Source organism: Quercus lobata, chromosome 1 (assembly GCF_001633185.2).
Source record: "Quercus lobata isolate SW786 chromosome 1, ValleyOak3.0 Primary Assembly, whole genome shotgun sequence".
NCBI lineage: Eukaryota > Viridiplantae > Streptophyta > Magnoliopsida > Fagales > Fagaceae > Quercus > Quercus lobata.
The window spans coordinates 6,205,601-6,229,918 of NC_044904.1; the positions used below are offsets into that span (position 1 = coordinate 6,205,601).

Genomic DNA, 24,318 nt, shown 5'->3' on the forward strand with positions numbered 1-24,318 from the left:
GACCTTATAGGAGAGAGAAGATGCACATATCTTATGAATGTAATAAGACAATTATTTTCTTTTCTATAAATTCTAAAATTTTACTTTTATTTATTGATTAAATATGTATCATACATTTTTTTTTAACTTTCTCGTGCATCACACGGGTTAGCGACTAGTGTTTTATTATAACTAGTCACTATCCCATGCATTGCGCTGGATAGTTAAATAAAAACAATTGAGTAACTGCTCTGAAGATTATATTTGTATATTCATGGCCTTCATATTTAGAAAGTCTTTCATTTAAATTTAGTTGGATTGAAATGCTACATCAATGTGGCTTAACAGGAGTGTAACAACAATAAATGTTATGCTTAAGATTTTAGATATTAAAAATTTGAGATCTTTTTAAAAAAAAAATAAATTTGAATTTAGAATAGATGCACTCAACCTAAACCACTTTTTCCTATTATGTAATTGCACAAAAATGGACCAAATGAACCAAATAGACCAAATTAGACCAAATAAAACTAAAATGGACCATAATAGACCGAATAGGACCGAAGTGGACAGAATAGGCCGAATAAGACCAAAGTGTACATAATAGACCAAAGTTGACCGAATAAAACTAAAGTTGACATAATGGACCGAATAGGACTGAAATGAACTGAAGAGAACTAAATGGGACCGAATAGAACCAAAGTGGACAGAATGGACCGAATAGAACCAAAGTGGACAAAATAGAGCAAATAGAACAAAATGAACCGAATAGGACCGAATAAGACCAACATAGATTGAATGGACCAAATATGATAAAAGTGGACTGAATAGGACCAAAGTAGATCGAATAGGACTGAATGAACTAAAGTGGACCGAATAAGACCGAATGGGCTGAATAGACCGAAATGCTAGGTTGATATGGCTCAACAAGAGCTTAGTAATAATAAACACTACAATTAAGATTTTAGATATTCTAGTTATTGCCCCGTGTTGCATGGATTTAAAAAAAAAAAAAAATTATAAATATTAGTCTTTAGATACCTAAAGTATTTTTATATATATATATATGTATTTCCTAAGAAATATAAAAAGTATTATCAAAGGGTTTGAATTTTATTGCATTTTTTTTCACCTTTGCTTCTCTTTTTTTTTTTTTTAACATATATGTTGTGTATAGGTCAAAGCTAGTTCCCAAATGACACTGGCAGCCTTGATTTCCAATCTACAAAGGATACTTGCAGTGAAGCTGGATGTGTGGCGTCTATTGCACCTTGCTGCAAACAAATCTCTGAGACACAGGGTTCTTGGTTTGCAAATAATAACCTTGGTGTTCCTATCTATAGTCTTGAACTCAAGTTTGTGAGATACTCTTGCCGCAGACCTAGCTCTTTAATTTAAGCCCATTTATATGCAATGTGTATTAAGTCTTTAAAATTTCAAAACCCTTATTAGGGATTTTAGCATATGATGTCAGTAAAAATCACCTTCATTTGTAAATATAACACCAATTCCATTTCTAAACAATGTTGGAAATTAGAATGTCATGGAAGCAGAAAGAACAATTTCATTCATAAGCCCTGGAGTTAACATCAGACCTTATTCTAGAGTCCCAAAAAACTGAGAACTATAGGGAAGCAATATATTAGGTGATGATTGTACATCGATTATATTCAAATTGAAACTTAGAAATCAAAATTCATTAATCCAAATGGACAATTAAATAACAAACTGAGGAAAATTACAAACTATCAGGACCATGTACTCACAGCCAACTAATATTAATGAAAGAAAGATTCATTCTTTGCTGCTCTACCTGCTGCAATATATATCTTCACAAATTTTATGAGAAACATTGATAGTGGGGAGACTAGAGCTTTGGAGGCTATTCATACTCATATATGATATATCATAACATGCTGTCCGATCTTGCAGGTAACCTTCTGAAGAAGTTGAGTGGCACGGAAGGAAGTTTATGGCGGAACCTGGGATGCCTTAAGACATACAATCCTGTGAGAAGGGCAATAACTTGGAATGGAGTAACATAGAGAACAATGGCAGCAATGAAACAAAAGGTAACGAATAAAGTGGTCGCTCTTGGATCTCTCCAGCTGAGCAGAGATTGAAACCTTTCCCCTTGAGTAGCCATGTCACCTACCACTGTCTGAACCCTCCCTGCAATACTTCTCAATCGATCATATCTCATCCTAACTGTATCTGCTGGCTTGGAAGTAGGGAATGTATCAAACTCTTCATCGAGTTCATCAGGATGAACAACATCAGCATGTGACAGCCGTGTGTCCATGTGAGGAGGGTGTCGAGCTCTCCATCGGTAGTTCCAAATTCCAATCAAAAAAAGGTACAGAAATATAGTTGGAAGTATGAGTTCAGGATAAAGGACTAATATAATAAAAAGGATGTGAATTAGAACGGTTGTAAGAGGGTTCTTCCAATGGCAGATTGAATCAAACCATTTTCCAACAGCAATCAACCCACTTAGAACTCCCATAATTCTGAAAAAGTTAGCTTTGCTCCTCCTCATACTCCACATATGTGAATCCACATCTAGCATATATTCCACCACCTCTTTCCTCAATGGTGGTTCAGCACGGTTCAGTCTCATGGAAACAATTTGCATAGCCTGGTGCCTCAAGCTATCAAGCTGAATAACAGACAAGGGATGAATGTAGTGCATTTTTGGCAACAATGGGTGTGAATATATATGCAACATATTAATCAAAGATGAGCATGAGAATCTCACAGCCAATTGAATTTCACCCATCTTCTTCACCCCTGAAGGATGATGTAGGACCAGAAGTGGATATGAGTGCGTGTAAACCCTATCAGTTTCAAGAGTTGATAGCCGAATCCTCACCTTCCCAATTCTTGAATCCTTACCCCCTCCATGTATATGACCATTATCAAACACACCTATTGTAAGGACAGTACATGGGTCGAAAACCTCCCAAATGTATTGTTCATTCCACTTTGGACTGAAGCTATCCACAATTGTCCTTGTCCGGACCCATTTCTGCCCATATTTAGCTACACAGAAAGCATCTGTTGTTCCACGGCCATCTTTCGTCTTCATTGGCATCAACCCATGAGCACTTATAACCCCCAGCTCCAAAATCCCAATGCTGGACTTCCACAATTGCTTTGCTGTTGGCCTGAGATCACTACTATAGTGTGTAGATTCATCCAAAACATGGTACCCACCATCCAAGCATAGCCTCAAATGAATCCTACTTGCAAATTTAGTCTCCTTCTTCTGCTCCCCTCCTACAATCATATGCTTCTCAAGGTTAAACCACCTAGTGTTCACAGGCTTATGGTCTAACCTCCTCTGTATATTATGCAAAGGAATCACACACTTCCCCAAGATTTCATCTTTGTTTGATCCCACCCTATCTTCCACAGTCAGAATCAAGTGTTCCTCAAATGGTTCAGCAACAACAAAGAGTAAGTCCTCATTCCACATTGGATTGATACCCTTAATTTGTGATGTTCTAGTCCTCAATGCCTGATTTCCAAGAATAGCCTTCACAAAAACTTCAGGGTATCTAGTTTTATCACTAGGTACCAAGTCTTGAGCTTCAATCACATTGACCCTCACATACCAAAGCTTGGGGGAAAGATACACCTTTGATCGAATTAATGCAACACCTTCGGGGCCAACAGTGGCAGCATCTGAATGCCATGCATCAGGAAATGCCTCATCCGCTTGAGTTCCCATCCAAACAGCCAGCATCAGCTCTCCTTTAACCTTATCCCCCTTCCGATCCTCCAGTCTATACCACTGGGGCGCCAATGGGCTATCTGGTGGAACACGTTTCGGGATGTCATTGAGTTCAAACATAATCCTGCCCATGAAATCATCTAGCACAACATCATGATCCTTCAGCACCACTTCCAAAACCGAAGCTTGAATTCGTTCTTTTGAGAAAGCAAAAACATGATTCCATTCAGGGTTGGACTTCTTCTCAAAATGTTTAGTAACTCCCTTGTAATTTCCAAGTTTCACTTCGACATAGGGATCACAAGTACCAGTAATATCTTTACCAGGCAAATCCTTGGCTTTGACAACACGAACATAAAGGTACTGCATTTGCTCAACAAGGTCATACGTACAAGACAGCTTATCACTAGTGACTGCACCCGCGCCAATTTTGGGCGAGGTCTCCTTAAGAGCAAATTCCATAGGTTGCTGTGGCTTCTGCATTTTTTTTCAATTTTACACTGATAAACCAGAGGGGATGCAGAAAATTGGGATTTTCAGACCAAAATCTTGAAGCAAAATAAGGAGTTACAGAACTTATATGACTATCAATGAAAACTCAAATTTTTCAATGACCCAAATTCCCAATTTTACACATAGGATGACTTCAAAAAAGATACCAAAGAGACAGAGGAAGTAGGCTACTGTAATTGTTATGAACCAAGAAAGGAAGGAATTGAAGGAAAAAAGAAGCTAATCAATTCCGGCACACAACAAAGTAATAGAGTAACACTTAGCGTATCTCCTTGAAAGATTTGAATTTGAAAGTGCAACAACCTGCAAAATCAAAGCAAGAAAGCATAAGTTACTATTACCACACATCCCTCTGTTTTATTCTGTGAGAGAGGGAAAGAAAGAAAGAAAAGCTTGAAACTTTATGATTTCTTGGTTAAATTTTTGGGTTTTCAATAAGTGAAATAAAGAAACAATCACAAAAGCTTAGTAGGCACATTAAGGTCGGCTAAAACACCATGTCAAAGTTTGCATTTTTCTATATATTCATGCATTTTCTAGGAAACCAAACAGAGCGTTAAGAGAAAAGGAATCATACATTTGTTAGAATGAACTTTGAGAAAATGGGTGAGAAGTTGAAATTTGACAACTAGCAGATCTACTGTAAAAAACCCCATGAAAAGACCTAGTAGAAGAAGTTAGCTCAGAGTACAAGTAAACTTGTATATTAGTCTCAACAACCACTACTTACTCTGAAAGAAACACAGTTTTTCAACAACAACTCAAACCAACTTCAAGAATAACTATTACAAGCATTGGTGAACTTGAACTGAACATGTCAAAGAAATGGAAGGTACTTCTAGTTCACACACACACTCACACTCAAAACTCCAGTTAAACACTGATGACTGACCTGATACAGTGGGAGAGAGAGATTTCTTCAATGTGCAGCAATGAAAATCTATGGTTTTATTAGAACAATAAAAAATATGGAAGGTGAAGATAAGGAAGCTGAAGTGTTGGCTAATAGAAAGTAGGTAACTGTGTATGTGGGGACTGAGATCTGTGAAAGACTGAATCTCTATAATGAACACAGAAAGAGGGCCTGTGTACAAAGTTGATGGTACCAACTTTTTAACCTTTCTATTGTAGTTTTTTTTTTTTTTTTCGTAGGAAAACCTGGGCACACGTACGTGCGAGGATTATGGTCGGTTTTGGCACATGCTGGGACAGTTGGAGACTGGTCTTTCTTGGAGACGAAAATTTATTTTATCTTCTTGGTTTTCTCAAGTCATATTTTGGGCATAGATGGGGCTTTAAGGATTCACTAGTGCTGTTTCCCAATCAAGGAATAAGGATGCAAAGACCTAAAGATAAAGATCAAAGTATATTTGAATTAAATACTGGTTTAATTCTGGATAATCTATTAAGATTTTTATGATTTCAAACATTTCAGTTTTTGATTGCAAATATATAGGTGCACTCGTTTGTCTTTTGGCATGCTTTCAACTATATTATGAGATTTTAACTTCATACATGGTACAACATTTTGGTTATTTAGCCCAAAAAAAAAAAAAAAAATTGGCTATTTGTCATGACTATTAAATGAATAAATCTTGAATTTTAAAGTTTTGCTGCATATAAGAGTCCGTGACAGAAAAATAAAAATAAAAATGATTTGTTTAAAGTTTACTTAATCATGTACATTGCACATGGCTCTTGAACGCTTGTTCCTTTCATTTTGCTCTCATATACTCCTACATGCAGCAAAACCTTTTCCAATTTTTTAATACTAGATTTGAAGCACTTACAAAGTTACAACTGATCATGTGTTATCTGGTCTATTCAGGTAATCATGCCAAACAATTTACAAGCAGCACATGCACAAAATATAATATATTTCACAACTTTTGGCATGACTTGTTTCGTTTGGTACCTAATAAAAGTTGTGTTTTAGTAATCCATTTTCATGTGAGAAGAATAAAGAGAAGTACACAGGTGAACTCAATAATTTGACTGAATAAGGGCTTTCATCAAATGTGATCCAGCTGCACTGTAGGACCTACTTCTCTTTGAAGTAGACGAGCAGTGACGGGCTCCACTATAACCATCAATCTAAAGAAGCCAAGTGCCATCAAAATGTACAGAAACGACTCCTTTCGTCATGGAAATACTAAGAATATAAAAAATTTCACAACTATTATCATAACTTGTCATATGACAAGCTGTGAATGATGGAGGTCAAATGGTTGGTCCACACCTCCACCACTCATAAGTTGGCACATGACAAATTGCGATAAAAATTGTGAAATTTTTTGTGTCCCTAACATTGCTCCTTTGGTCATTGGTCCTTTATATCATTGCATCTCAGTGATTGCAGTTGGAGGGAAGAGCAGAAAGGGACCATTAATGGGGTTTGCCTGTGTAAATAAATACGCACTTTTTGCAGCGCGTGGAAGAAATATATATAAGTCTGCAAGGAATGCGTCAGTTTGAGATAATAAAACATAATAACATAAGATATATTTATATATACATATAATATACTATCAGATTTTAAATTAAGCAAAAAAATAGTCTGTTTATAGGTATGACTTTGCTCAAAGTTATCCCTTTGACAACACCGAACCAAAAATGTCAAGTAAACAGTGAAGGAAACTAATGCCAATTGAGGTCACTTGGGAAGCGAATGGCAATGGAAGTGTTGTTAATTATTTTTTAAGCTATCTTATCAGTTTTGATCATCAATTTATTAATAATGAAAAAGCATCGACAAAGATGAAGGTTTATCATCCAATTGGATGACTTAAGAAGGTCGTTAAAGATTGAGAGAATGGTGAAAATGTCGACACAAGGAAGAAATATCGAGTTGCTTATTGTTTAGGAAAATTGAGTTGTTTAAAACAATATTGTTTAGGTTTTGCTTATTGTTCATTTAAACAAACCATCTTTTTTAAATTTTAATTAATTTATTATTTCTTTAAATGAAACAATGTCGTTACACCTATATTACAAAAAATTATACTTATGGAATGATCATTATGTTAAGGGTGTGCGATGTTACAACATAAAATTTATATTGATAATACAATATATAAACTTTCATAAAATGATTTATTTATAAATATTCTCAAGGCACCTGTTAACTAGATCATTTTATAAATACATGCATACATGTATATGTGCACACAAATTTCCTTATTGATTAAAAGAAAATGATTTAGAGAGAGAGTAATGTCTATCAAATTACCATATTAGAGTTATAGAATAGAGGCGAAGGTAACTAATGGTATTAAAGATTAAAAAATAAAAAGTCAAGGAGAATTTGACAAACATATAGAAATTACCTTTGGTTAGGTAAAGGATATAAGTGATGATTAATGGAGCAAATTTTTTGTAAGGTTTCTTTACCTTTGCTTGGATGTTCAAAATGTTTAGAGCCTGTCCACTAATAATGGTTAACAGTCAATGGCGTGAGTTCAATGCTATCGTGTGCCGTAGGAGAGAAGAAATGCAATTGGAGAGTTTTTTTTTTTTTTCTTTGGGTATTGTATGCCATCAACACTACTTAGTAAGGTAAAATTTACAGGTAAAATTTACAGTAGGATTCATCATGAACGTGAGAGATTAAAAGGAGAGAGCATCACGTTATATATCATACTCTAAAAGTATCTAATAATTACTTATCATAATATATATATATATATATATATATTTGATAGTTTAATAGTTACAACAAAAAGGGATTTGAATTTGGGATGTTTTTATATTAAAAAAAAGTGTTAATTAGTTGAGTTATAAAACTCTTAGCAAGCTATACAACTTATAACTTAGGATGTTTTTAACAAACTATATAACTTACTTTTATCTAACTAATTTTTTTTTTTTTTTTTTTTTTGAGAAAGAGTTTCAACCTATAGCATCCGCTCCTGATAATAGTTTTTTATCATCAGACTAAGACGCTAATCAGTTTTTGGTGTAGACGGGGATTGAATCCTAGATCTCTTACACAACCATCAGATACTTTGTCAGTTTAGCTAATTGGAACCCACTTATCTAACTAATTTTTTAAGTCAAATAAACTAAGTAATTAAGCTATCATAATATCATATACTAACAATAAATCACCGCCACACATTTGATGCGATGGTTACTCTACAAGTATAAGTGTTTATAGGGTATAAGGGCAAGGATCAGGGTTCAAATCTCCAGAAAGAAGTTTCACACACCATTTACTGCTAAAAAAAAAAAGAAAAAAGAAAACATCGATATAACTTCTTCGCATAAATGATATGTGCTTCAAGTTTTCCAGTCATATGTATGGCACCCACTCGGAAGGTAGGCAAAGTTTTAATTTATTATGTACCTAGATTCTAGACTATCTTTGTCTTCAAGAATATTTCTTCTGATTTTTCTCAACAAAAAAACAGAATATTTCTTTTGATCCTATCCAAAAACAAAAAAAAACAAAAAAAAAAAAAAAGTATTTCTTTAGAGGTAAGTTAGAGATCATGTTTAATATAAATATAATTTTTTATCTCTCACTACAATTAATCAAGTACAAGCTACTTACTTTTTTTTTTTTTTTTGAAGTAAATATTGAAAAAGACATTAAACACCATTAAAAAAATATCATTATTACTAAAAAAAAAAAAAATACATAAACTACCTTGGAAAATAAAATACTTTTTCTTTAGATGAGGTATAGAGGCGATCGTGTTCAATAGGTCTGCTTCTCTCCAGTCATGCATTCTTCAAATTTACATAGCAAGAATATTATTACTAAAAACTTCTAAAGTAATAATTTTGAATGTCAAATTAAGAAAATATTATGTCAAATTATCGATTCTCCTAAAAGTTTAAACTTTTAGAATACGGTAAATTTAATCATTTAATCACATACTACTAACATGTTATTAACAAAAACTTCTCCTGATGTTAATTAAATTGAAATTAAACACCAAATTAATTAGTTGATGACCAGGTAGGCTTAATCCGATTCATCGATATATCGTTGCATCTTCTTCTTTCTTCTTTTTCCATTTTTTTTTTTTCTTTTGTAGCTTAATCCGATTCATCGATATATCATTGCATCTTCTTCTTTCTTCTTTTTCCAATTTTTTTCTTTTTTAGCTTAGAATAAATTTATTTGTTGAAGCACATAAAATTATTTCTGGCCAAGGGCTTTTTTTTTTTTTTTTTTTTTTTTGGCCCCATCCTCTTTTATTGTGGGTAAGTACTTCTGGTAAGGTCCAGGTAAGTACTTCTGGTCCATACCCAAAAATCACTATCATATGGAAGGGGGTGTTTCATGGGGGCCAATATCGAAAACAACATGTAACGTCTTGTATACAAGTACCATCAATGGTATTCATTCATTGATGGGAAAACAGCAACACTTAGGCCCAGATATAATTAGAAAGAATTGGTGTTAGGTAGGGTTGGTTTGGAGCCAAGTCATCCTCTTTTTCTCCTCCAATCAAAGCCCTACTATAGTACTATCATTTAGTCTTTGAGTAACATGGTTTTATGCAATTCAGTGGCTTTAAAGAAACCTAAAATTTTGGCTATAAGTAGTTCTACTAAAAAAAACAGAGAGTTTCAAGTTTTGTAAGTTTTTTTTATTGAATTGTGAATAGGAACTTGAATTTTTTTCACCCCATTTTCTAGGGGCAATTTGCACTTCCCACTCATAATAATAGGTTAGTAGGAATTAATCTCTCCTAAACTTCAAAACTAAGTAACGTCATTCCTTAACTATTGAGTGATAATAAGTATGTAGTCACATTCTGTTATGTACACCGGGAAGATTGCTAATATGAACCTCCTAACTAATAAGATGATGTCATCTATGCATATGTATAAGTGGGCTTCTTAATCAATACAATAAATAAAAAATAAAAAATTATCAGATGATGTTACATTTGCATAAATAATAACATTTTATTAGTTGGGAGGTCAAAGAAGACCACATTAACTATCTTTCTTATAGACCTAATAATTTCTCGTTTTCAAAAGAAAGTTGTTTTGATTGCATATTTTTAAAGAAAAAATAAATATAAAAATTTAGCCGTATTTAGTACGAAATCCAGGATATTAAGTCTGTTTTGGTAGACCAATCATTTTGACCAAAGACAGTTGCAGCATAAATTGATTATTTTTTCTTTTTGGGTGAATTGGGATGTGATTAAAAGTTTCCCATTTCAATCGCAACTTTCTAATATTGATGTAATAGTTGGGTTGAAAGCAATGTACCAGACATGGCACATGCATATTATCCATGCGAAGTGAATGAGTCTTAAATTACATCACTGAAAATTCTTACTGCACCTAATCATTTCGTACCTGTACCCACTAACCTTGTAACTGGAAGAAGTATGGTCCATTTGGTACTGGTTCTACGTTTTTTTTTTTTTGTTTTTTTTAAGAATATTAAGTAACACACAGAGAGAAATAAAAAAGTTTTAAAAAAACTGATAGTGACGTATATCCAACATGCTTTATTTATTTTGGTGTGACTTTCTTCTATTCTTGAGGAAGCAACAAACCACTTAATTCTTCTAAAAAAGAAAAGAAAATTCCACTAAAACATTGTGAAAAGAAACCTTCACTGAACTGAAGAACAATTTTACCTGAATGACAGAGATAGAATCGACGCAAGGTTATGTTGAACAAACCAAAACACTATAAAAAGAGCTATTTGTTCTTCTTATATAGTTAGTAGAAATTAGTTGAACAAAAATACAGTTTATAGAAAATAAACAAGATTGGTTAAAAAATTAGAGATCGTTTGGGATGGGTTGAAATTTTTAGCTTATTTGCAATTTTAGCTTATTTTTGCTATTATTCATGGATCTCGTTATACTTTTCGATACTATTCATGAGTCTCATTGTATTATTCAACTTTTTTTTCAACTTTTTTTTTCTACACTTTTAGCAAAAAAAAATTTTCAACTAAATAAGTTATTTCCAAACAGAATATTGGTGTTTAAAGCTCACACTACATGTGTAGAATGACATGGATTATAGTAAATGATGATGTAATAGCACCAAATATATATATATATATATTGTGTAATGAATTTTGATGCCATTTTGACCTAGCTCTAGCACAAGTGCACAACAATTCCACAGAGAATGGTATATACTGTATTGGAGATTGTGTTTGTTCTTAATCCTAAGCTTTGCGTAGAAATGTATGTGATTCCACATCAATCAATGTGCAGAAAAGTAGTTTTGTATAACCACGTGACGCCCTACCCTGTTCTCCTTCTGTAATTTTGTATGGTAGTTCAACTGAAACTCACCAGTCTCAAAATTATTCACCAGAATCAAGGTCAAGGTTGTGACTTGTTACCTACATAACAGACTTTAAAATTACCACTTGTTTACAGCCAAGTGATAGGTAAGATTAACACGAGGCAAACTTTAGCCTACCTTTTGTTTTGGCTAATTGATACTTTGATAGAATACCAATTTTCTCAAAATTTTAAATCGTTAAGAAATACTGAATTTAATTATTGAATTATTATTAAAGAATTTTAGTATTAGCTATGTCAATTTCTACTCTTTTGACTATTCTTCAAATGTGTAGTTCTTCGTCTCATATATATCAAGTAATTATTAAAAACAAATCCTTATTAATAATCTTAATAATGTTGATTAGAAGCTTTTAATTTATTATTAGGTCACGTTAGGGTAATTGTTAATAACCTATATTAGAAAAGTTTTGATACAATTTTCATGAAAAATATAAAAAATTGTTAAAAAAATTAATTATTTTATCATTTTCTTATAAAATATTTCTAAACCAATGTTTTTAGAGCATTCATTAACATTTCTCGTATCATGAACATTATAAAATAATCAGTAAAACCACCCTTGGGTTATCAATCTCTAGCTCTCTTCTTTCTCAAAAAAATAAAAAATAAAAATCTCTAGCTCTTGGGAACATGGACTTAATGCACCATTCATAATATTTTAATGATATATCTTCCTAGGATTTACATAATATTTAATTGTTATGACGTTAGGAAACCGAATACTAATTCATGTTTTGTGATTTTTGTCACTGCGCGCAAACAAAATTCGAGCAACCGACAGCAAAGTTTGATTGAAATTGCTGCAACCTGCAAGCAAGTTGCGAGTTGCAATAGCTCTACAAGTGTAATGATGTATGATGCATCACTTACCTTTCTATGAGGCATCATTCAACAATTTAATGCTTGTCATTAAAATGGCCTATACATTGCAATTGGTCCTGTCAGAAAAATTTGTGGGGGTCCCCAAGTTTAGGTAAGATTCACATGCTTTTACTACTACTTGTTGTTATCATTTTTATTTTAAGAGGTAAGTAAGAATGGTCAAATTTATAAAAATGAAGGAGTGGAATTGGGAGCAAAGTATGCTCTTTACACACTTGAGGAATCTAAGTGGGTAGATGATTAGATCTTAAAATGGAATTGTAACAAGGATTTTAACTGAAATTGAGCTTAGAATTTCATGATGTCACACCACTTAAGGGAATTGAAAAATGGAAACAAGCCTAATAACGACTAAGGAGGACAAAAATCCAAGCAGTGGAGTTGGTTGGAGGCACTCTGAAGGCGAAATCAATGAAAGAACTAACAATAGAGACTGTGAAAATTGTAGATTAGCAATAGTAAAGTTTGCATACATTTCTCAATGGTCCAATGGGATATATTTATTGGATTATTGGTGGGGGTGCTGGTAGGAGTGGCAATTCATGTTCACGGGTTAGGTTCATGTCGTGTCGTGTCGTGTCAAGTCATGTGTATTCGGCTATATGGGTTGACCCGAACCCAACCTGTTTAGTAAACGTGTTAAAAATCCTAAGTCCGAACACGATCTGTTTATTAAATAGGTCGACCCGACCCAATATGTTTAACTCTTTTTTTCTTTTTGAGAAAGATGTTTAACTCATTTAATTAACTAGTCATATAGAGGTCAATACAAATGACTGATTTAATAATCTATTTGATTAATAGGTCATATCAAATCTATATAATTTTCATCAATTCTCATATATCTAAAATTAAAATCCAATTATAATTATAAATATAGTAATAAACATATAAAAACAACCATTAATTAAGCAATAATATCAAAATATTTAATAATTTTATAAGCTAAATGAGTCAAACGAATTAGACAGGTTCACATGTTGAACACAAACATGACCAATTTATTAAACGGGTTAGTCATAACAACCTGAATATGACCTGAACCTATTTAGCCTCAACCCATGACCTGTTTATAAATGGGTTAATCGTGTCGGGTTCGCATGTCGTGTCAAATTTTGCCACTCCTAGGTGCTGGTGAACATTTTCCCAAGAAGTCGGCTGAGGGGATGTGATCATAGCTATCTAGGGCACCTTCCCAGCATTGTATAGAGAAGGCCTATATCATGCTACATTAAATGCAAAATAATAATAGGTGAGTCATAATAAATGTGAATGTGATAAGTGATGGACTGATGGTCTACTGTAGATACTCCTTTTTAGTAAGAGGTTGTCAGCCACTGACCACCAACTTGATTCCACCAAACTTATGCTATGTTTGGAATGAAGGGATATGGAGGGAGAAGAGAGTAGAAGGAAAAGCCATTGGAACATACAAAAATTTAGTACATTCAAGTCATTTTCCATTTTTCTCTCCCCTCGTCTCCCTCCATCTTAACATAGGGTTAGTTCAAGATGGGTTGCCTCAAGACTGTAGTTCAACCTCTTTAGGACACTGTTTGGTTATGTTTGACTATCCTATCAAGAGCTTGTGCGTAGTTTGAGGAACTTGAGGTAGAACCACCTTCCCATGTGACAGAAGCAGGCCTTTTTTGCTTTAAACAAGTCCGTCACTCCCACCTTGGTTGGTCATTAGTGTCAGTGCCTCTAGCTTGACTGCTTAAACTCAAAGCACTTAGGAGAAAACGTTTTCTGACCAATGCAGATACGCCTAGTAAGTTGAATGTTTGTTGTATCCTTTTAGCCATATGTGATGGCGGTTTGTCAAAAGGCCTTAAGAGTTATGACAGTGACCAAAGGAGACAACAAATTGAGTATTTGGCTAAACTATACTAAGATTCTTAAATCCAATATTCAGTTCAGAACACAACTCAAAGCCCTTCTAATTTTATTCACTTGAAATTGCTTTTTTTTTTTTCCTTCATGTATCCAACTTCAAATGGTTGCAAATTCATAATTTCTTTTCTTTCTCCTTTCCATCAAGCAAAAGCATACAATGATTCTAAACTGACCATAAGTGAACCACACAAACCTCAAACACAAACTAAAATGTCAAATTATAAGACGCCATAGACCACCCCCAACCATTATGAAGAATATAGTTTTTTTAAATTTGGCACAACTTTATTGATTAATCTCAAAGTTGCAAAGGATCCAACTCCTCCTTAGATCCCTTTGAGTATTGCTGACTGTTTCATTTGAACTTAATTCTGTTTTGAAGTAAAAAATGTGAAAATCATAAAGCATCTCAATTCTCAAATATATATATACCAAAGCTGTTACAATCATGTTGGTAAAGAATAAATCCCATCAGTAAGCTAAAATTTTTTCACTTGAACTAGGGCCCCTTGCTTTGATCCAGATTCAAGCATTGCATCTAGAATAGCAACATCTCTGGCACCTTCCAGAAAAGATAGGCGAGGCTCAACTTCATAGTCACTCCCCTTCTGCAACATAATAAATATGATCAGTGGACCATTCCCTGAATCACAACGGATTTGATTATTTTGTTTAGCAACACAGGTTTATCAAATAAAGTTAAAGATCCAAGTAATTGAAGTAAAGGATTTAGAATGAAAGAATTAGAGAGAATTATGCAAAAGAAATCCATGAAAATGCTGTCAAGCTAGAATAACGCAGAAGTCTGCTGCTATCACTACACTCCAAGAACAGAAGTCAAAAAATTAGAAGATGTTGTAGCAAATCAAATACCACTAAAATAGCGGAGAAAAACCCATTTAGTACACTAAAAGGCAAAATATCACCATGCATACGATAGAAAATTGAAACCATGTATGAATGCATGAAAATTAACATCTTCAACTACCTTATGCGTAGCCTGTGATACGTCATGTATAAAAGTTTTTAATTCCGCATCCACTCCACTAAATGGGTAGAAGGAGCTTTTCCGCTGCCCATCAGCACTAAAAAATAATACCTGTGATGCATCATGAGATATCATAAGTACTGAATTTTATTACAAGTTAATCTAAAAGACATACAAGTCTCGATTAGAATTGAGTATTTTAAGTCTTTAAAATTAAATATCTAAAAAAAAAGGAAACTATAGACTTCAAAATTATACATATTCTTAAATAAAAGTTGATTCTCAAATACCAGGTAACCATGTTGTCCATCAATATGTCCACGCTCAATTTGCACTGTTCCCTTTAAGCCAACAACGCGCCAGAGTATCTAAACACAGCTAATACTATGATTAAAGAATCTTTGTAAGTTCAAAATACTACAGTAAATCTATCATTTATCTCATACCTGAGGGGATCTGGATGAAACAACCATCACAAAAACTCCAGAACATCCATTCTCCAGTTGACTAAGGCAAGGAAATTCCAAATACGCACCTTCAGTCTTTCGATTGTTAGGAATGAAAGTTTAAAAAAAGAAAGAGAAGAGCTTCAAATTCTTTGAAAGTAAAGTCCATGCAATTGAAACTTACAACAGAGAGGATAAGTTATCTGGTGGGGGTAAGTCTGGATCCACATGAGTTGTCATAGCTGATACAGAGACTACCTCACATCCTACAAGCTGTTCACACGAAAACAGGAAAATCACATTTCCACTTACAATACAGTTTAAGTTGTACCAGAAATGACTAATTTCATTTAATAAGGAATTTGTTGAGTTAAACTACAATTTTTTTTATCACAAATGCTCATTTTGATTTTTTGAGGGTGTTTCCCACAAAAGAAAAAAGAAGGCAGCTGCTTCAATCATAAGATAGTCTGTACAGTTTAAACCAAGTTAAGCACCATCATATTTTCATCCTTATCCTTTAAGAAAAAGGACTGAGGTGAAACTTTTTGAAAGCATCAACAACTTTTAGGATGTTCAAAGTACAGCATTTAAACAATCTGTGAAAGAAATACCAGCAGATGGCATAAGGAAGAAAACAAGGAGTTTGCTAATGCAAGATTATTAGATTAGTGACTGCAGTGTCAGAAAAATGAAAACATTTTCCCTTCTAGATAACAGATGGAAAATCACTGGAAAAAAATTTGGGCAAGCTGCATCAAAAACTATTCTTGAAGAATTTCTTGAACTTCCTCATTCAAGATATGTCAACAAATAGTTATCTAGGTTGTGTAAAACACAGGCCATTAACCCCTACAACAGTTCAAAAAAAAGATGCTCACAAAAAGAATACAAGTACTTGAGATGAATCACGCATTCATTTCTGCTTTCAGAATCAAAATTGGGCAGTGTTACAGTGATCACTAAAGAGCATTTAGGCTGCTTCCACAGTTCTGAGTTCTGACATAAGATTCTTCATGTCTATTCTCACCCATACAGCGGCCACCCCCCCCCCCCCCCTTCCCCCCAAACTTTTTGTCCAGATGCAGGAACAATTATAATTGGTTTATTTGTGGTCCAATCCCAGATCATGTGATAAATAATATCACTCCTAAAATTCTGTTTTCAGAACTACCTGGTTCATAATATATAAGTAGCCAAGTTGGCACTTACTTTGGTTATTCTGGCTTCTAGACGCTGATTTAGTAAAAGTGCTACGATATAGTGGAAGTATCTAAATTTCAAAATGTTAATCATCTTCATCATTTTTTCTAAACAAAATCTAATTGAACTTTGAGAAGCCCTAGTCCATAGTCCAAAATTTCACATAACAAAGTATTTGTCAGAGATGAAAAGGAGGTTCTAAAGGGACTCTAAAGATGAAAAGTCACTCACATTGAAATTAGTATGACTATAAATAACATGAAATTCCCTTTGTTTTATTCTTCTTTTCTTTTGATAAGTAATAACTTATTAGAGAAGAAAACAAAGGGTGGGGGAGAAAAGGGTTGTGGCCCAAGCACACGGGTAGAGGATTTAGACATTTGAAATTCAAATAATCAAATTCTTTGAATTGATATAGCATACTTCACAACAAACAGTGGACATGGTAGCAAAGCAACCAAAGCCATAACTTATCTTCCATTTGTTATTAAAAGGTTTGAGATTACCATCCTCAATCCTGCAATGAAATGTACCCCCATATCCAGAATGAATCCCCCCTGGAATAAGAAATAAACTTGTTAAAATAAGACATAAAAAATAGTTCAGGTGTGATAATATGGGAAGAAATCTGACTATGTTAACAATCTAGTAAGGCATCCCTAAAAATCCAGAATTCATGAAATGAGTACATCCTTTACACTTTCAAGAAGGAATGAGAATGTGAACAACATAGTTGCTACAATAAACATGTGAGAAGAATGAAGTCTTCATTCTATTTGCCAAAATTATGGTTAAATGATTTGATTCACCATTCCTAATAGCTTAATATTTTGGGATAATCGGTAATTTAACATGGTATCAAAGCGGGAGATCCTAAGTTCAATTCCTTATTAATTCCTGGCTTTAATTTACCTACCATTTAAAATGTTAAAAATCCCATGTATTGGGCTCTACTTATTAAAGGGGAGTTTAGGTCCACACGTGAGGGGAAGTGTTAGAATTATGGTTAAATGTTTAAATTCACCATTTCTCAATAACTTAGGGCCCATTTGGTAGATGTGTTTAAAAACTGAAAATTATTGTTTGAAAACATTTGTGGAAATACGTGTGGGTGAAAAAATACGTTGAAATGCGTGAAATGTTGTTTAAAAACTGAAAATGGTTGTTTAAAAACACTAACCAAACACCCCCTTAAGCTTTTAGGACAATCGATAATTAACATTATTTGATGTTGCATCATATTGTAGTCAACTAAGAATGATCTCAAACATAACATAATGTAGTCACATTGCAATATGGACTAGATGCCTGAGAATCTTTTGATCTCAAACTCTAAAGGGTTGTGAATCTTTCTTTTTTTCTTTTTTTTGATAATGATGAATTTCTTTCTTTGATGACTAGTATAGTTAGAAGTAGCTTGCACTAAAAGTGATCCAAAGCATATGTTTAATGGCTTATGCTCTTGTGAACAAGAGAAATTAATGTATATTATTCAGCTTTATAGTAAAACACGTACAGTATAGTTGCGCCTCCAAGTGCTTGAGAAGTATGGGTTTGAACTATTCATTGATCCTTCAACAATAACTTGAACGCTCATCATATCCCCAATCTCAGCAATTAGTTTCTTGCTCTGTGGAAACAACAATGAGTATCTGGCAAGCCAGAGTAATAGGAACTATTTCAAATATGGCAGAAACAAGCACCTCAACAAAAGCAGGCTCAAATCGGTAGTTTTCTGCCACAGCCCAAATGGGTTGGTCAGAAAGATTTGCACAAATAGCATTGTAGCGTGCAAGTGCAGTTTCCAATTCACTTGCAGCTGCATTATTGAACCAATATTAAATTCTTCATAATCAAAATTTCATAATTACATTGTAGATTTCAAGTTCCATTGAAACTGAAATAATTGTTTCCACATGACATTAAAGCCAAAAAAAAAAAAACATAAGACCGGATTTTTCAAGTTCATAATGAGAGAGCTTAATCAACACCAAATAAATATTTAAATACAATAATTAAGAAAACCTACACATGAGAAATTAATTTATAAACGTGGTTGGACTGGTGGGAGATGAAGCATCAGAAGATTAAAAACAAGGGCCAGAATATTCTTGAGAGTTAAAGAGGATAATATAGTTATACACAACATTATTATATGATATCAACCCAAACGAAACTCTTGACTGACAAGGTTGAGATTGGATGGAAAATCAGATACAGAGATAGAATTGTTACCTCCAGCTGAAAGCTGACTTGATTATGCAAAATGATAATTATTACAAGTAGTTGGCATCATCAAATTTATCTTTACCTTACAAAGATGATTCCATTTTTATTACCATTCAACCTCCATTGCAACACCATGGCTGTATTGACACTATCGATAAAGATTCAAAATCTGCCTAAAATGATCAACAAGTTTTCTGCCAGTTACACAAATTAAATTTTGGGACAAAAGAGGGCCGGATGTTTTGGAGAATTATTATTTTCATATGTTGTTGAACATTCGGAAGGAAATGAACAACATTTGCTTGCAGATGATGTAACTTGGGCAAGGTTACAGAAGAAGGGGAAAAGCTCCTTTAGGAATGCAGAAGAGATCCACTTATAGCTTCATTTCAGTGTTCTTCTATTGAGAACTTTTCTGGAGTCTGGATTTGATTTCATAAAAAGTGAGACTTATTCTTTACATGTAATATTGTCTTGGGCAATATGGCACTGACACACCTTTACTCCAGCTCCTTTCCCTACATTTAAGCTTCTTCTTTCTTATTAAATATTTCATTCAGTGAGTATAAATGTTTTCAACTGGACAGGTTTAACTCTATAAAGAATATTTGGGTTACAGAAAAACCATATGGGAGGCATTCTGTTGGCAGCATAAATTTAATTGTTGAGATAAAACATTTATAAAGCTTTAGAAAATCCATACAAGCCTTTTAAAATAAATTAAGAGGGGCTGGGATAGAAACAAGAGATTTATACGTAATAGTTTTTGGCTTTTAGAGGGAGGCAAAAATACCCAAAAAAAATGCTTAAATTTGAGCTGAATATAGGTCAAAGTGCAGGCCCATGGTTGAAGAATTTCCAGCAATAAAGTAAGCTCATTGGGGACACTATTCTTAAAGTGAAGTGGGAAGTAAACTTTAGCACTTAAAAGGTAATAGATTTGGCCCCACCACAATTAGAATTGTAATCTGACATAGCCTTTGTCAATGGGCCACACATCTTTTAAAGAAAAAAGTTTTTTTTTTTTTTAATTTTGTTGGGCAGAAGCAGCAAGAATTTCTGGTGGTCTGCCTAAAAGTCTTGTTGGTTTCAAAAAAGCCTGAGAACGAAAAAAAAGTATTTGAAGTGTACTCAATAGAAACCTGCAGCTAATATTACTTATCAAAAAAAAAAAAAAAAGAGAAGAAACCTGCAGGTGGATTTAAAGGACGTGATAAAGAATTGTGGAGGCAGTTTGATAAAAGAGAGAAGCTTTTCTATTTCTGTTATTCGATGTTCTTTTCATTGTATTCCTGAAAGTTGCATTTATAAATCTTATGATCAATGTTTTACAGGAATTTATCAAAATCAATAGAGAATATATTTTCAATAATGTTTTGTATTATGCTTTCATTCTTTTATGTATTGCTTTCTTTTGGAATTGGAGGCTGCCACTAACAATCAAGATTTTTTTTTAATTGCAAGTAGGGTCATGTATTTATATGACATTATGGCTGAAATTTGTTTCATTACACTCACTAATGAATATATTTGAAATTAATATCAGATATTGGCATGAGTTGATTTAGGTATGATTGGTCGCATATAAACATATTTAATCAAAAGAAAATACTAGTATGAAATGACCACAATATCCATTTGTACATATCATTGAAAAGTTACACAGAAATATATGATAATATGCTTGATTCAATTGAAAATGCATCATACTTACAAGCTGCCGCCGGTTTCTCTTCAGATACACCAAGTTAGCCAAGCAACACATACAGCATGTCCAAAAGGGAAACTTTAGTACATTGTCCAGAAGAATATATTTTGTAAATCATAAGATATATGGATTCTGTTAAATGAAATACAAAGCACTGGCCCCAAAAGTTCCCCTTTTTTCTTTTTCTTTTTCTTTTTTGTTGCCTCAAGAGAATGGTCATCCCTTTGTGGCTATTTTGAACGATAAATTACCTTGAAGGACATGCTTCCCGGCCTTCAGCAGCCTCAGTGATATATCAACCTGAGCAAATTGATTCACACGTAGGAGTCATGTAACTAATAATTATAAATGCTAGAGCCATTGACTTTCACATCTTGCACAATAAAGAAACTGAACAGGGGCATTCTAAAGGGTGTGCTGAAATTTTCTCTAAAAAAGGAATTACATTTAAACACTTGCATGGACTCCAATATCCATATTTGACTTAGTGATTTTTTCCCAAGTCAACTAACTTTGCTTCTTACTTTTCTGCTAAGCCATATTTTATCTACTTGATATAATTCATTGAGGATCAGCTTGAGATTTATTTTAGCAATTCAGATGACAGAGGAGAATAATAATACAAGCAATAGTTAAGAATAAAACAAAGGAAAAAGTTAACAAATGCTCTAAAGGCATTAGTTTAGCAAATATTTTTAGAAAATTTTATGGGAAAAGAAAAAAGGAATTAACTATTTTGACAGCTTTTTATATTTTCAATGTAAGTAGTGTCAAAATATTCCTAAAATGGGTTTATTATCAATTACCCTAAGGGCACCCATTAACATAATCCTAAAACAAATTTATTATTTTTTGCATGTACCAAAAATGTTGTAACACTCATAAAAGCAATTCCTCAGTACTACTTTTCTTGCATGCACACATTAACAAAAATGTCAAGCTTGAATTTCTAAAACTTCCACTTGAAAGTAACAGTTGGCTTTGAAATCATCAGGCACTGAAAATAAAACCCAAAAGAAAAAATCAAAATCAAAGAATCTACCATAAGCAAATATGTTTCTTGAAAAACTGATGGGCAAGCCAATTTGTGGATTTAAAAAGAGAGAAATAAAGAGTAAGGTACCTGTGTATGTCCAGCCAAAACCACAGCAACCCCAGGTATTGAATCATCATGGATGATTTCATCAAGACCCTTAACCCCCCACTTACATAGCACTCCAGGAAAGTATTTACTAGCATTCTCAACTGCACGTCTCGCCGATTCCTGTGCAGTAACACACACATGAAAACACAGAATACCGCATTATTAACTATCATTTCCCCAGAGCCTTTCTACAGGGAAACTAATTCCAGGAAATAAAACATGAATAGGGAAAAAAACAGACATCCCAATACTATATAGGATGTCGTAATAGGATCTACAATTCTGAAACACACACGCACAAAACAAAGATATCCCATTGTTACCTTCCTTCTACTCAATACTTTTTTTTTTCAAAGAAAAGATTTTCCAGCATAAAAAACAAAAATTTCCCAGTGCTATAAGATTATTGGTATTATCAAAATCATTGTTATTTATGAAGCACTGAAATCAGGTTCACAGAATTGAACCCATCTGGGAAAGTTCTGATCTTCAAGAAATAATAAATCCCAGATCATTAGTTTGAAAATCATCTTACAGTTGAAACAGAACCCTTTTTTTTCCTTGATTTAAATAAAGAAACACAGAAACATGGCAAAATAAAAGCTTGCATTGTTTTATAATGTTCTTACAATGACAAGAGAACACAATTCAAACATTAAAATTCCAAAAATAAGAGTAATAAACTGAATCCAAAGACTTTGATTAATTTAGTACTTTCCTTATATGGAGTAGATCTTTAAGTACCATAGAACTTTAAAAAAAAAAAAAAAAAAAAAAACCAAAACTTTTAGTAATAACTAAACTAAGACTAATTATTGCATTGCACAAAAAAGGAAAGATTGTAACTTTTATGTATGTACCTCAGTGCGGCTCCAAATGGCTTTAAGGTTGAAGAGGTGAGAGATCTCAGCTAGTCTTGGAATGTACTGATTCCTCACAAAAATCCCAGCTCCAAGAATGGCTAACTGGGGTTTCTCCTTTGCCATTCCTGCAGTTCCTGCCATTTGGGTTCTTCTTCAAATGTTCAATCTCCTTGCACTTCTTCTTCAAGTCTTAATGCAAGTGGGTTTTTTGTTTTTTCCTTAAAAAACAAAACAAAAACAAAAAATGCTCTTTGAGAGAATGAAGATGTAGAATTTGAAAAAATGGGTATTGTCTGAATGTGCTTCACATGTAGATGGAGATTGAAATGGTCAGAGAGAGAGTGAGAGTTTGATGGAGCTTTGGGATTTTTTTAGAAAATAATCAGGTACTTTTTTGGGGTAAATAAATAAATGAATATTTTTCTTTATTTAATTTAATCAATTAAGGCGACAATGGCCTCCTCTACAGCTACAATTTTGTTTTCTGTTTGAATAAACAGTTATAAATGCTTTTATTAATAACAATAGATATACTTTCCAAAAAAAATTAATAATAATAACAATAGATGTAATTTCTTTGTCAGAAGTGGCTATTAAGTATTAATTATTTAAATAAATGTCCCTGGACCATCTCATCAATTAATAAACCAGTGAAATTGTTGTAATTTGTTTGAATGTTTAAAATGACACTGTCTGGTCTATAATATTACCACAACAAATTGTTAGTAGTAAATTATTATTAGTTTTAATTTAACAACTTAAATTATTTTTTATTTTTTCATTCATAACAGCTAATAATAATCTTCAACTAAAAATTTGTCATTAAAAGTGATGTGAAAATATTATTTATATAACATTTCTAGGAGACCTATCCATCACATACCCCTTGCCCATATGTTCCCTCCCAACCTTACTAGTCACAGAGTTAGGCACATTGTTCACTTTCAACTTCCAAGTCACAAGAGGATGTAAATAGTAATTACTAGATAATGTCTTGATAGGTTAATGTTTCACATATGTATACACTTAAATTAGTTTAGAGTAAATTTTATATCTTATATATATAAAAATAAAAAATTAAGACTCATATATAATACTCATTTTGTCTAGGAAGCACCGACACGACTAGGAGGGTGTTGCACCGGAGTCCGACATGGGGTGCAGCCACCGACACGGCTACCCGCACGTCGGTGCCTCATTTGAGTTTTTTTTTTGGCACCGAACTAGGTAGATTCGACCAGAATCGAGTTGTATCGACCGAATTAAATCGTATCGACCGACGGTCGAAATTGACCGAAACGGCTAAAACAGGCTGAAATTGCCCTTTGAATCATCCCAAAAAAGCCGAAATCGGCTTTGAATGAGGCCCAAACATCCTAAATATGTCCTTCCTCAATTTTATTTTGAATATTTGTTGCTTCTTTTGTGTT

General features: G+C 33.3%; 2 protein-coding genes across 4 annotated transcripts; both read right to left on the bottom strand.

Annotated features, from left to right (window-relative positions):
- Positions 1-1,621: 1,621 nt before the first annotated feature.
- Positions 1,622-5,322, bottom strand: LOC115976178 (FT-interacting protein 3-like). 3 transcript variants are annotated; one of them, XM_031097339.1, is made up of 3 exons: positions 5,121-5,322; positions 2,738-4,531; positions 1,622-2,638 (listed from the first exon to the last, which is right to left on the bottom strand). In XM_031097339.1, the coding sequence occupies exons 2-3, from the start codon at positions 4,196-4,198 to the stop codon at positions 1,886-1,888; spliced, it is 2,214 nt and encodes a 737-aa protein (XP_030953199.1). In that variant the 5' UTR covers positions 4,199-4,531; positions 5,121-5,322; the 3' UTR covers positions 1,622-1,885. The 3 variants fall into 3 exon arrangements, with proteins under 3 accessions (XP_030953199.1, XP_030953185.1, XP_030953192.1); XM_031097325.1 differs by having other exon boundaries at positions 1,622-4,531; positions 5,121-5,321; XM_031097332.1 differs by lacking the exon at positions 5,121-5,322 and adding an exon at positions 4,806-5,100 and having other exon boundaries at positions 1,622-4,531.
- Positions 5,323-14,698: 9,376 nt separating this feature from the next.
- Positions 14,699-23,284, bottom strand: LOC115976197 (uncharacterized protein YMR315W). Its single transcript, XM_031097349.1, has 12 exons — positions 22,886-23,284; positions 22,005-22,145; positions 21,133-21,181; positions 20,888-20,905; positions 18,648-18,763; positions 18,461-18,574; positions 17,451-17,501; positions 15,926-16,014; positions 15,742-15,802; positions 15,586-15,663; positions 15,296-15,406; positions 14,699-14,915 (listed from the first exon to the last, which is right to left on the bottom strand). Exons 1-12 carry the CDS (start codon positions 23,027-23,029, stop codon positions 14,787-14,789), a joined length of 1,101 nt encoding a protein of 366 aa, XP_030953209.1. The 5' UTR covers positions 23,030-23,284; the 3' UTR covers positions 14,699-14,786.
- Between the last annotated feature and the right edge of the window lie 1,034 nt (positions 23,285-24,318).